This window comes from Mya arenaria, chromosome 14 (genome assembly GCF_026914265.1).
Source record: "Mya arenaria isolate MELC-2E11 chromosome 14, ASM2691426v1".
NCBI classification, from domain to species: Eukaryota; Metazoa; Mollusca; class Bivalvia; order Myida; family Myidae; genus Mya; species Mya arenaria.
Genome location: NC_069135.1, coordinates 26649819 through 26663989, shown reverse-complemented (window position 1 = coordinate 26663989; position 14171 = coordinate 26649819). Strand labels below are relative to the sequence as shown.

The 14171-nt window shown below is 44.9% G+C and overlaps 1 protein-coding gene across 1 annotated transcript; it reads left to right on the top strand.

Moving 5' to 3' along the window:
• The first annotated feature begins 511 nt into the window (after positions 1 to 511).
• LOC128218186 (ninjurin-1-like) lies at positions 512 to 2953 on the top strand. Its single transcript, XM_052925768.1, has 3 exons — positions 512 to 799; positions 1077 to 1250; positions 2356 to 2953. The coding sequence occupies exons 1-3, from the start codon at positions 776 to 778 to the stop codon at positions 2551 to 2553; spliced, it is 396 nt and encodes a 131-aa protein (XP_052781728.1). The 5' UTR covers positions 512 to 775; the 3' UTR covers positions 2554 to 2953.
• Positions 2954 to 14171: the final 11218 nt, after the last annotated feature.

Genomic DNA, 14171 nt, shown 5'->3' with positions numbered 1-14171 from the left:
TGACGGAAACATAGTCGTGTGGTTGGTCACTTGACTGTCAATTCAATGTTGCATGTCTGATCACAAGCCTTACTACAAAATATGCAAACCGTCTTCCGGAAGGAACGTAAACGAGGGGTCCCATCTGTCAATGTTAGAAACTACGCACGTTAAAGCACCATAATAATATTCTGTCAGTGTGTTATATCCAACAACATAACAAGACGTGGATAGTCTTGGAACTGTTTGAATACAATCAACGTGCACACCCGATACCAAAAATGAATAGTTTATCCAAAATTGCTGTAGATTAACGGTACTCCTTTTAAATTAGAAAGTCGAAATGTAGTGCCTAACAACTCTTTATGTTCACAATAACCATGTAGTTTAAACTACTAATCTGTATCGATGTGTTACATACGCTGGCGTTTAAACACACGTTGCTTGTTATTTAATTGTATACAGTCTTGACTTGTTTATTACCTGTTTTTAAAACTGTCCGAAAATCAAGTCGGGTATCATGTTTCTTCGCTTCATTTCACAATTTAGTTTGAAAACAAATTATTCAAACACCCATACTCGAGTCCACTGTCAAAAGTGTAAGACGCACAATTTAAAATTAAAGGAAGAAAATTCCAAACCAACTATCTTTAAAAGTTTGTGATAGGTAGCTGATTGAGTGAGTACAAAGAAAAGGAAAAGGAACTTAACTGTGGTTTAGAAGTGCAGAAATTGTATTGTTATATTTAAGGCAGCTTCTTCAATAAGGGAGGAAAGAAAAACACCAACTTTCAAAATGGCCGACGAAGATGGAGATGGAGTAATTATTACTTTGTTGATTGCATTAATTTTACTCTTTGTTGTGTGAACCCGGACAGGTTCTACATTCTGCTTCGATCTGTTTCGATTTAGAACATTTTACCATCTTAAGGCGTCTTTTAAGGACCGATAACATTATATCTTTAAATGCTCATTCAGAGTTCATTTCGAATACGCCAATAGTATTAAATTACATGAGAGACGGAATAATTTTAATTATGAAAATTGTGTCGATTTATTTTAAATCAATTACTTAATTGCAAACTGCTATTTTACAGAACGACCACACTGTATTCAACTACAACACCAGGAAGACGATTGCAAGCGGTTTATTTGACGTTGCATTGGTGATAGCCAACGCCTCTCAGCTTAAAGCCCTGGTCAAAGCTGGCCCGGGTTACAAATTCTACTATCCAAACATTGTCCTCATCTGCATGTCAGTTCTTCTTCAGGTAAGAGAATGCATCATGCGCAGGTAAGAGACCATGACAATTTGATACCGTGTTAAGCGACATCGGACGGGGAAGTTTTCAACCTTCAAAACTTGAAGGAAAAGCAGATATTTAGCACATTTAAAATTAAACACAAATATGGTGTTCTAGCGGCAACTAATATATACATGTTGCAAATGTGATAAGATCTTATATCAAAAATAGCATTTTTTTTACCAAAATGCGAGGGCGTCGTTATTTACTGACGTTATGATGCACAGTTTTTTCAAATCAATTTTGATGTTAAATAGTTTTTCACAATTAGTAATAATTGAATGATTTTTCAAACAATTAATATTTTGATCGTTCTGTTTTGAATATCGTTATTATATTTGATTAAAAGTACACTGTGACGTATTGAAACAATGGGCGCGTTGATGTGTGTGACTCATGTTCCATCGGGAATGGAACTTTTTCCAAGCACTGGTCACATGACCGGAAACACAAAAATACATCCATGAAAGAATAATATTTTTCTATTCTTTTGCGCTTTGTTTGACGCTGAACATAAATCAGATTGCTATGATCTAATATAATTGATTGTTTTCAAAGAAACATAATCGAGGTATCGCCATAGCCTCTAATTTCGGTGGTCTTGCAAAATCTATAAACTACTCAAATGTTATCCGCCTATATGGACTGAAATCGTTGGCTTCCACTTGCGATGCCTTTATCGATACATAATGGTATATGTTGGGATTATCTTGTTTGTGTTGACCACATTTGTATCCCTCAAAATCTTCTCCAATTAAGAGCTCCATGACTAACACTCGGAAAGTAGGTCATTTACAGCCTTAGTCACATAATTATGCTCTGAAGTTCACGGTTCAAAACAGCATCATACATGCAGATTCTCTTTGAGCAGAATTTTGTTTTGTATATGCAAGTTCAAGACAATTTAAATGTTTTGAAGCAAGCATTTTCCAGATAGATATTGATTTCAGAAACAATGTCGAGATGTTTTACCAAAATTAGGCAAAAACAATGGCGTTTTTAAGACATATATTGTCAGACATGTTTTAATTCCGCCCAGTAACAACAAACTAATAGTGGAAGTTGTTTACAGTTCATCGTTGCGGGGTTTCTCGTGAAGTTGGCCAGCTTGGAGGCAGAAAAGGAACCGGGTGACGGAGCGCTGCTAATTCGATGGAACAAAGGGAAGACGCGTCTCAACAACGCAACTATGGTGCTTGTAGTTGGCATTGTTTTTATAAACGCGTTCATTGGCTCGTTTGGCATTGAAATGACTGAAGAGAAAGTATAGCGCTTTATGCCGCCATGGCTATTGTGGAACATTTCAGTGTAACGCTTTCATGAAAACTTTGTGACTATTATGGATTCTTTAAGCGAAGCGCTTATGGACATTTCGTGACTAATTTTGACTTTATATGTTGTACGACTAGTTATTAAAGTCCACTTTAATAGAGTAAAACTGTTATATTGGTATGCAATTTAAACTAATATCAAGAAGGACAACTCATTTTCTAACGATTCAAATGATTTATGCAAAGATTTGTTCCCTTGCAGCTTTGTATATTATATAATAAGCAGTGATCTCCCCTAAGAGGCGGAGGAAAGACGGAGATTTGCATAGCAAAGTAGCCGCTGGTATTTAGTATTATATGCATTCAATAATGGTACATTCCGTTTGAGGTTTTTTAAAACACGACAATTCTAACATTTATTTAAAGAAAATTGAAAATAAAATAAATAAATTGCAAGAGTGCAACTGGCACAGAGGAGGAGTGAGCAACTCAATAGGGATTTGCTGTAGAATGACAGTATAATTCCGTGGCCAAATTCATGTCTGGAAACCTGAAAAGAGAATAAGCAGATCCTAAGTGCATGTATTTTTATTGAAAAAAAAAACACACAAAAAAAAATCATATAAAAACATGTATATATTTATACGAGTAATACATATCATTGAACACATGTTTCATGTTGTAGCACATTGTTCAGAGCACGCTTTAAGTTAACAATGATATTAAATGATGTGTATGGTCATTTGATGCGCTCATTTTCTTAAATAAAAGAAGCACAGTTGTAAATTTCCAAATCTCAATCTCAAAATTTATTAGTTCGTACACTAACTTCATTTCAAGAGCAGTAAAGATTTGAAAGAAAGCAATAACTACGTTTACTGAGCATCATTAAGCAGATCCATGATTATAATACCTGGGTGCCTGGAATGATATTCGATCACCGGCTCCGTTTGCCTATAAGGTTATTCGATACTGTAATATGCAGCGAAAAAAGCCCAAAACAAGGGGTATGCATAATCGAAGATATATCAGCATACCTGCACGTGATGAGGTTGGGAACAATTTTGCCATTTAGGGGACTTTAAACCCTACAAGAAGCATCCCTGGGGGTGCTTGGGATGATATTTGGTCACCGGGAACTAACGCGTTAAAATATGCCAATTTTCGCGACTGTTCGTACTTTTAGCGCGCTCCCATATAGCCTGTAATGGGGAGCTAATCTCGAAGATATCTCCTTACCCAAAAATGGTATTAGGTTCGCTAAGGTCATAAAATTTAGGGCTCTCGATGCCCTACAAGAAGCACCCGTCGGGGTGCCTGGAATGATATTCGATCACCGGCTCCGTTTGCCTATAAGGTTATTCTATACTGTAATATGCAGCGAAAAATGCCGAAAACAGGGGTATGCATTATCGAAGATATCTCAGCATCCCTGCATGTGATGAGGCTGGGACCAATTTTGCCATTTAGGGGACTCTAAACCCTACAAGAAGCACCCCTGGGGTGCTTGGGATGATATTTAGTCACCGGGAACTAACGCGTCAAAATATGCCAATTTTCGCGACTGTTTGTACTTTTAGCGCGCTCCCATTTTAGTAAGGGGGTGCTAATCTCGAAGATATCTCCGTAACCAAAAATGGTATGAGGTCCGCTAAGGTCTTAAAATCTGGGCTCTCGATGCCCTAGAAGAAGCACCCGTCGGGGTGCCTTGAATGATATTCGATCACCGGCTCCGTTTGACTATAACGTTATTCTATACTGTAATATGCAGCGAAAAATGCCCAAAACAGGGGTATGCATGTTCGAAGATATCTCAGCATCCCTGCACGTGATGAGGCTGGGACCACTTTTGCCATTTAGGGGACTCTAATCCATACAAGAAGCATCCCTGGTAGTGCCTGGGATGATATTTGGTCACCGGGAACTAACGCGTCAAAATATGGCAATTTTCGCGACTGTTCGTACTGTTAGCGCGCTCCCATATAGCCAGTAAAGGGAGCTAATCTCGAAGATATCTCCGTAACCAAAAATGGTATGAGGTCCACTAAGGTCTTAAAATTTAGGGCTCTCGATGCCCTAGAAGAAGCACCCGTCGGAGTGCCTTGAATGATATTCGATCACAGGCTCCGTTTGCCTATAATGTTATTCTATACTGTACTATGCCGCGAAAAAAGCCCAAAACAGGGGTATGCATGATCAAAGATATCTCAGCATCCCTGCCCGTGATGAGGCTAGGACTATATTTGCCATTTAGGAGACTCTTAACCCTACAAGAAGCAGACCTGGGGGTGCCTGGGATGATATTTGGTCACCGGGAACTAAAGCGTCAAAGTATGCCAACTTTCGCGACTGTTCGTACTTTTAGCGCGCTCCCATATAGCCTGTAAGGGGGTGCTAATCTCGAAGATATCTCCGTAACCAAAAATGGTATGAGGTCCGCTAAGGTCTTAAAATTTAGGGCTCTCGATGCCCTAGAAGAAGCACCCGTCGGAGTGCCTTGAATGATATTCGATCACAGGCTCCGTTTGCCTATAAAATTATTTTATACTGTAATATGCAGCGAAAAATGCCCAAAACAAGGGTATGCATGATCGAAGATATCTCAGCATCCCTGTACGTGATGAGGCTGGGACCAATTTTGCCATTTTGGGGACTCTAAACCCTACAAGAAGCACCCCTGGGGGTGCCTGGGATGATATTTGGTCACCGGGAACTAACGCGTCAAAATATGCCATTTTTTGTGACTGTTCGTACCTTTAGCGCGCTCCCATATAGCCTGTAATGGGGAGCTAATCTTGAAGATATCTCCTTAACCAAAAATGGTATTAGGTTGGCTAAGGTCTTAAAATTTAGGGCTCTCGATGCCCTACAAGAAGCACCCGTCGGGGTTTCCTGGAATGATATTCGATCACAGGCTCCGTTTACCTATAAGGTTATTCTATACTGTAATATGCAGCGAAAAATGCCCAAAACAGGGGTATGCATGATCGACGATATCTCAGCATCCCTGCACGTGATGAGGCTGGGAAAAATTTTGCCATTTAGGGGACTCTAAACCCTAAAAGAAGCACCCCTGGGGGTGCCTGGGATGATATTTGGTCACCGGGAACTAACGCGTCAAAGTATGCCAATTTTCGCGACTGTTCGTACTTTTAGCGCGCTCCCATATAGCCTGTAAGGGGGGGTTAATCTCGAAGATATCTCCGTAACCAAAAATGGTATGAGGTCCGCTAAGGTCTTAAAATTTAGGGCTCTCGATGCCCTACAAGAAGCATCCGTCGTGGTGCCTGGAATGATATTCGATCACCGGCTCCGTTTGCCTATAAGGTTATTCTATACTGTAATATGCAGCGAAAAATGCCCAAAAGAGGGGTATGCATACTCGAAGATATCTCAGCATACCTGCACGTGATAAGGCTGGGAACAATTTTGCCATTTAGGAGATTCTAAACCCTACAAGAAGCATCCCTGGGGTGCCCGGGATGATATTTGGTCACCGGGAACTAACGCGTCAAAGTATGCCAATTTTCGCGACTGTTCGTACTTTTAGCGCGCTCCCATATAGCCTGTAAGGGGGAGCTAATCTCGAAGATATCTCCTTACCCAAAAATGGTATTAGGTTCGCTAAGGTCTTAAAATTTAGGGCTCTCGATGCGCTACAAGAAGCACCCGTCGGGGTGCCTGGAATGATATTCGATCACCGGCTCCGTTTGCCTATAAGGTTATTCTATACTGTAATATGCAGCGAAAAATGCCCAAAACAGGGGTATGCATGATCGAAGATATCTCAGCATCCCTGCACGTGATGAGGCTGGGACTAATTTTGCCATTTAGGGGACTCTAAACCCTACAAGAAGCACCCCTGGGGGTGCCTGGGATGATATTTGGTCACCGGGAACTAACGCTTCAAAGTATGCCAATTTTCGCGACTGTTCGTACTTTTAGCGCGCTCCCATATAGCCTGTAAGGGGGAGCTAATCTCGAAGATATCTCCGTAACCAAAAATGGTATGAGGTCCGCTATGGTCTTAAAATTTAGGGCTCTCGGTGCCCTACAAGAAGCACCCGTCGGATCGGCTGGAATAATATTCGATCACCGGTTCCGTTTGCCTATAAAGTTATTCTATACTGTAATATGCAGCGAAAAATGCCCAAAACAGGGATATGCATGATCGAATATATCGCAGTATCACTGCACGTGATGAGACTGCGACCAATTTTGCCATTTAGGGGACTCTAAACTCTACAAGAAGCACCCCATTGGGTGCCTGGGATGATATTTGGTCACCGGGAACTAACGCGTCAAAGTATGCAAATTTTCGCGACTGTTCGTACTTTTAGCGCGCTCCCATATAGCCTGTAAGGGGGAGATAATCTCGAAGATATCTCCGTAACCAAAAATGGTATGAGGTCCACTAAGGTCTTAAAATTTAGGGTTCTCGATGCCCTACAAGAAGCACCCGTCGGGGTGCCTGGAATGATATTCGATCACCGGCTCGGTTTGCCTATAAAGTTATTCTATACTGTAATATGCAGCGAAAAATGCCCAAAACAGTGGTATGCAAGATCGAAGATATCTCAGCATCCCTGCACGTGATGAGGCTGGGACCAATTTTGCCATTTAGGGGACTCTAAACCCTACAAGAAGCACCCCTGGGGTGCCTGGGATGATATTAGGTCACCGGGAACTAATGCGTCAATGCGTCAAAGTATGCCAAATTTCGCGACTGTTTCGACTTTAAGCGCGCTCCCATATAGCCTGTAAGGGGGAGCTAATCTCGAAGATATCTCCGTAACAAAAAATGGTATGAGGTCCGCTAAGTTCTTAAAATTTAGGGCTCTCGATGCCCTACAAGAAGCAGACGTCGGGGTTGCCTAGAATGATATTCGATCACCGGCTCCGTTTGGCTATAATGTTATTCTATACTGTAATATGCAGAGAAAAATGCCCAAAACAGGGGTATGCATGATCGCAGATATCTCAGAATCCCTGCACGTAATGAGGCTGGGACCACTTTTGCCATTTAGGGGACTCTAAACCCTACAAGAAGCACCCCTGGGGGTGCCTGGGATGATATTTGGTCATCGAGAACTAACGCGTCAAAATATGCCAATTTCCGCGACTGTTTCTACTTTTAGCGCGCCCCCATATAGCCTGTAAGGGGGAGCTATCTCAAAGATATCTCCGTAACAAAAAATGGTATGAGCCCCGCTAAGTTCTTAAAATTTAGGGCTCTCGATGCCCTACAAGAAGCAGACGTCGGGGTTGCCTAGAATGATATTCGATCACCGGCTCCGTTTGGCTATAATGTTATTCTATACTGTAATATGCAGAGAAAAATGCCCAAAACAGTGGTATGCAAGATCGAAGATATCTCAGCATCCCTGCACGTGATGAGGCTGGGACCAATTTTGCCATTTAGGGGACTCTAAACCCTACAAGAAGCACCCCTGGGGTACTTGGGATGATATTTGGTCACCGGGAACTAACGCGTCAAAATATGCCAATTTTCGCGACTGTTCGTACTTTTAGCGCGCTCCCAAATAGCCTGTAAGGGGGAGCTAATCACGAAGATATCTCCGTAACCAAAAATGGTATGAGGTCCGCTAAGGTCTTACAATTTAGGGCTCTCGATGCGCTACAAGAAGCACCCGTCGGGGTGTCTGGAATGATATTCGATCATCAGCTCCGTTTGCCTATAAGGTTATTCTATACTGTGATATGCAGCGAAAATTGCCCAAAACAGGGGTATGCATGATCGAAGATATCTCAGCATCCCTGCACGTGATGAGGCTGGGACTAATTTTGCCATTTAGGGGACTCTAAACCCTACAAGAAGCATCCCTGGGGGTGCCTGTGATGATATTTTGTCACCTGGAACTAACGCGTCAAAATATGCCAATTTTCGCGACTGTCTGTACTTTTAGCGCGCTCCCATATATCCTGTAAGGGGGAGCTAATCTCGAAGATATTTCCGTAACCAAAAATGGTATGAGGTCCGCTAAGGTCTTAAAATTTAGGGCTCTCGATGCCCTACAAGAAGCACCCATCGGAGTGCGTGGAATGATATTCGATCACCGGCTCCGTTTGTCTATAAGGTTATTCTATACTGTTATATGCAGCGAAAAATGCCCAAAACAGGGGTATGCATAATCGCAGATATCTCAGCATCCCTGCACGTGATGAGGCTGGGACCAATTTTGCCATTTAGGGGAATCTAAACCCTACAAGAAGCACCCCTGGGATTGACTGGGATGATATTTGGTCACCGGGAACTAACGCGTCAAAGTATGCCAATTTTCGCGATTGTTCGTACTTTTAGCGCGCTCCCATATAGCCTGTAAGGGGGAGCTAATCTCGAAGATATCTCCGTAACCAAAAATGGTATGAGGTCCGCTAAGGTCTTAAAATTTAGGGCTCTCGATGCCCTACAAGAAGCACCCGTCGGGGTTGCCTGGAATGATATTCGATCACCGGCTCCGTTTGCCTATAATGTTATTCTATACTGTAATATGCAGCGTAAAAGGCCCAAAAATAGGGGTATGCATAATCGAAGATATCTCAGCATCCCTGCACGTAATGAGGCTGGGACTACTTTTGCCATTTAGGGGACTCTAAACCCTACAAGAAGCACCCCATGAAGGTGCCTGGTATGATATTTGGTCACCGGAAAGCAACGCGTCAAATTATTCCAATTTTTGCGACTGTTCGTACTTTTAGCGCGCTCCCATATAGCCTGTAAGGGGGAGCTAATCTCAAAGATATCTCCGTAACCAAAAATGGCATGAGGTCCGCTAAGGTCTTAAAATTTAGGGCTCTCGATGCCCTACAAGAAGCACCCGTCGGGGTGTCTGGAATGATATTCGATCACCGACTCCGTTTGCCTATAAGGTTATTCTATACTGTAATATGCAGCGAAAAATGCCCAAAACAGGGGTATGCATGATCGAAGATATCTCAGCATCCCTGCATGTGATGAGGCTGGGACTAATTTTGCCATTTAGGGGACTCTAAACCCTACAAGAAGCACCCCTGGGGGTTCCTGGGATGATATTTGGTCACCGGGAACTAACGCGACAAAGTATGCCAATTTTCACGACTGTTCGTACTTTTAGCGCGCTCCCATATAGCCTGTAAGCGGCAGCTAACCTCGAAGATATCTCCGTAACAAAAATGGTATGAGGTCCGCTAAGGTCTTAAAATTTAGGGCTCTCGATGCCCTACAAGAAGCATCCGTCAGGGTGCCTGGAATGATATTCGATCAACGGCTCCGTTTGCCTATAAGGTTATTCTGTACTGTAATATGCAGCGAAAAATGCCCAAAACAGGGGTATGCATGATCGCAGATATCTCAGAATCCCTGCACGTGATGAGGCTGGGACCAATTTTGCCATTTAGGGGACTCTAAACCCTACAAGAAGCACCCCATGGGGGTGCCTGGTATGATATTTTGTCACCGGGAACTAACGCGTCAAAGTATGCCAATTTTTGCGACTGTTCGTACTTTTAGCGCGCTCCCATATAGCCTGTAAGGGGGAGCTAATCTCGAAGATATCTCCGTAACCAAATGAGGTCCGCTAAGGTCTTAAAATTTAGGGCTCTCGATGCCCTACAAGAAGCATCCGTCAGGGTGCCTGGAATGATATTTGATCAACGGCTCGGTTTGCCTATAAGGTTATTCTATACTGTAATATGCAGCGAAAAGTGCCCAAAACAGGGGTATGCATGATCAAAGATATCTCAGCATCCCTGCACGTGATGAGGCTGGGACTAATTTTGCCATTTAGGGGACTCTAAAACCTACAAGAAGCACCCCTGGGGTGCCTGGGATGATATTAGGTCACCGGGAACTAATGCGTCAATGCGTCAAAGTATGCCAATTTTCGCGACTGTTTCGACTTTTAGCGCGCTCCCATATAGCCTGTAAGGGGGAGCTAATCTCGAAGATATCTCCGTAACAAAAAATGGTATGAGGTCCGCTAAGTTCTTAAAATTTAGGGCTCTCGATTCCCTACAAGAAGCAGACGTCGGGGTTGCCTAGAATGATATTCGATCACCGGCTCCGTTTGGCTATAATGTTATTCTATACTGTAATATGCAGAGAAAAATGCCCAAAACAGGGGTATGCATGATCGCAGATATCTCAGAATCCCTGCACGTAATGAGGCTGGGACCACTTTTGCCATTTAGGGGACTCTAAACCCTACAAGAAGCACCCCTGGGGGTGCCTGGGATGATATTTGGTCATCGAGAACTAACGCGTCAAAATATGGCAATTTTCGCGACTGTTTCTACTTTTAGCGCGCTCCCATATAGCCTGTAAGGGGGAGCTAATCTCGAAGATATCTCCGTAACAAAAAATGGTATGAGCCCCGCTAAGTTCTTAAAATTTAGGGCTCTCGATGCCCTACAAGAAGCAGACGTCGGGGTTGCCTAGAATGATATTCGATCACCGGCTCCGTTTGGCTATAATGTTATTCTATACTGTAATATGCAGAGAAAAATGCCCAAAACAGTGGTATGCAAGATCGAAGATATCTCAGCATCCCTGCACGTGATGAGGCTGGGACCAATTTTGCCATTTAGGGGACTCTAAACCCTACAAGAAGCACCCCTGGGGTGCTTGGGATGATATTTGGTCACCGGGAACTAACGCGTCAAAGTATGCCAATTTTCGCGACTGTTCGTACTTTTAGCGCGCTCCCATATAGCCTGTAAGGGGGAGCTAATCTCGAAGATATCTCCGTAACCAAAAATGGTATGAGGTCCGCTAAGGTCTTACAATTTAGGGCTCTCGATGCGCTACAAGAAGCACCCGTCGGGGTGTCTGGAATGATATTCGATCATCAGCTCCGTTTGCCTATAAGGTTATTCTATACTGTGATATGCAGCGAAAATTGCCCAAAACAGGGGTATGCATGATCGAAGATATCTCAGCATCCCTGCATGTGATGAGGCTGGTACCAATTTTGCCATTTAGGGGACTCTAAACCCTACAAGAAGCATTCCTGGGGGTGCCTGGGATGATATTTTGTCACCGGGAACTAACGCGTCAAAATATGCCAATTTTCGCGACTGTCTGTACTTTTAGCGCGCTCCCATATAGCCTGTAAGGGGGAGCTAATCTCGAAGATATTTCCGTAACCAAAAATGGTATGAGGTCCGCTAAGGTCTTAAAATTTAGGGCTCTCGATGTCCTACAAGAAGCAGCCGTCGGGGTGCCTAGAATGATATTCGATCACCGGCTCCGTTTGGCTATAATGTTATTCTATACTGTAATATGCAGCGTAAAATGCCCAAAACAGGGGTATGCATAATCGCAGATATCTCAGCATCCCTGCATGTGATGAGGCTGGGACCAATTTTGCCATTTAGGGGAATCTAAACCCTACAAGAAGCACCCCTGGGATTGACTGGGATGATATTTGGTCACTGGGAACTAACGCGTCAAAGTATGCCAATTTTCGCGACTGTTCGTACTTTTAGCGCGCTCCCATATAGCCTGTAAGGGGGAGCTAATCTCGAAGATATCTCCGTAACCAAAAATGGTATGAGGTCCGCTAAGGTCTTAAAATTTAGGGTTCTCGATGCCCTACAAGAAGCACCCGTCGGGGTTGCCTGGAATGATATTCGATCACCGCCGGTTGTTACAACGCGCGCGGTCCCAGCCTTCTACGTCAATGCAAAAGTGTTCAAAAGCGCGAAACGAGGTCCCCACGTTAACCGTATGGGAGGGCCCAGGTGACAGCCGGTGACGTTAAGTGACGTCATATCGGTCTGAAGTAAGAACGTAGTCGCCATGCGAGCCGCCGTCTAAGAACAACGCGCGCGGTCCCAGCCTTCTACGTCAACGCGAAAGTGTTCAAAAGCGGGAAACGAGGTCCCACGTTAACCGTATGGGAGGGCCCAGGTGACAGCCGGTGACGTAAAGTGACGTCATATCGGTCAGAAGTAAGAACGTAGTCGCCATGCGAGCCGCCGTCTAAGAACAACACGCGCGGTCCCAGCCTTCTACGTCAACGCGAAAGTGTTCAAAAGCGGGAAACGAGGTCCCCACGTTAACCGTATGGGAGGGCCCAGGTGACAGCCGGTGACGTAAAAGTGACGTCATATCGGTCTGAAGTAAGAACGTAGTCGCCATGCGAGCCGCCGTCTAAGAACAACGCGCGCGGTCCCAGCCTTCTACGTCAACGCAAAAGTGTTCAAAAGCGGGAAACGAGGTCCCCACGTTAACCGTATGGGAGGGCCCAGGTGACAGCCGGTGACGTAAAGTGACGTCATATCGGTCTGAAGTAAGAACGTAGTCGCCATGCGAGCCGCCGTCTAAGAACAAACGCGCGCGGTCCCAGCCTTCTACGTCAACGCGAAAAGTGTTCAAAAGCGCGAAACGAGGTCCCCACGTTAACCGTATGGGAGGGCCCAGGTGACAGCCGGTGACGTAAAGTGACGTCATATCGGTCTGAAGTAAGAACGTAGTCGCCATGCGAGCCGCCGTCTAAGAACAACGCGCGCGGTCCCAGCCTTCTACGTCAACGCAAAAGTGTTCAAAAGCGCGAAACGAGGTCCCCACGTTAACCGTATGGGAGGGCCCAGGTGACAGCCGGTGACGTAAAGTGACGTCATATCGGTCAGAAGTAAGAACGTAGTCGCCATGCGAGCCGCCGTCTAAGAACAACGCGCGCGGTCCCAGCCTTCTACGTCAACGAGAAAGTGTTCAAAAGCGGGAAACGAGGTCCCCACGTTAACCGTATGGGAGGGCCCAGGTGACAGCCGGTGACGTAAAGTGACGTCATATCGGTCAGAAGTAAGAACGTAGTCGCCATGCGAGCCGCCGTCTAAGAACAACGCGCGCGGTCCCAGCCTTCTACGTCAACGCGAAAGTGTTCAAAAAGCGGGAAACGAGGTCCCCACGTTAACCGTATGGGAGGGCCCAGGTGACAGCCGGTGACGTAAAGTGACGTCATATCGGTCAGAAGTAAGAACGTAGTCGCCATGCTAGCCGCCGTCTAAGAACAACGCGCCAGGTCCCAGCCTTCTACGTCAACGCGAAAGTGTTCAAAAGCGGGAAACGAGGTCCCCACGTTAACCGTATGGGAGGGCCCAGGTGACAGCCGGTGACGTAAAGTGACGTCATATCGGTCAGAAGTAAGAACGTAGTCGCCATGCGAGCCGCCGTCTAAGAACAACGCGCCCGGTCCCAGCCTTCTACGTCAACGCGAAAGTGTTCAAAAGCGGGAAACGAGGTCCCCACGTTAACCGTATGGGAGGGCCCAGGTGACAGCCGGTGACGTAAAGTGACGTCATATCGGTCATGAAGTAAGAACGTAGTCGCCATGCGAGCCGCCGTCTAAGAACAACGCGCCCGGTCCCAGCCTTCTACGTCAACGCGAAAGTGTTCAAAAGCGCGAAACGAGGTCCCCACGTTAACCGTATGGGAGGGCCAGGTGACAGCCGGTGACGTAAAGTGACGTCATATCGGTCTGAAGTAAGAACGTAGTCGCCATGCGAGCCGCCGTCTAAGAACAACGCGCGCGGTCCCAGCCTTCTACGTCAACGCGAAAGTGTTCAAAAGCGGGAAACGAGGTCCCCACGTTAACCGTATGGGAGGGCCCAGGTG

Coding starts and splice junctions, on each gene's coding strand:
- LOC128218186 (XM_052925768.1), top strand. CDS start 776: ATGGCCGACGAAGATGGAGATGGA. Junction 800..1,076: donor CCGACGAAGATGGAGATGGA/GTAATTATTACT, acceptor GCTATTTTACAG/AACGACCACACTGTATTCAA. Junction 1,251..2,355: donor GCATGTCAGTTCTTCTTCAG/GTAAGAGAATGC, acceptor AGTTGTTTACAG/TTCATCGTTGCGGGGTTTCT.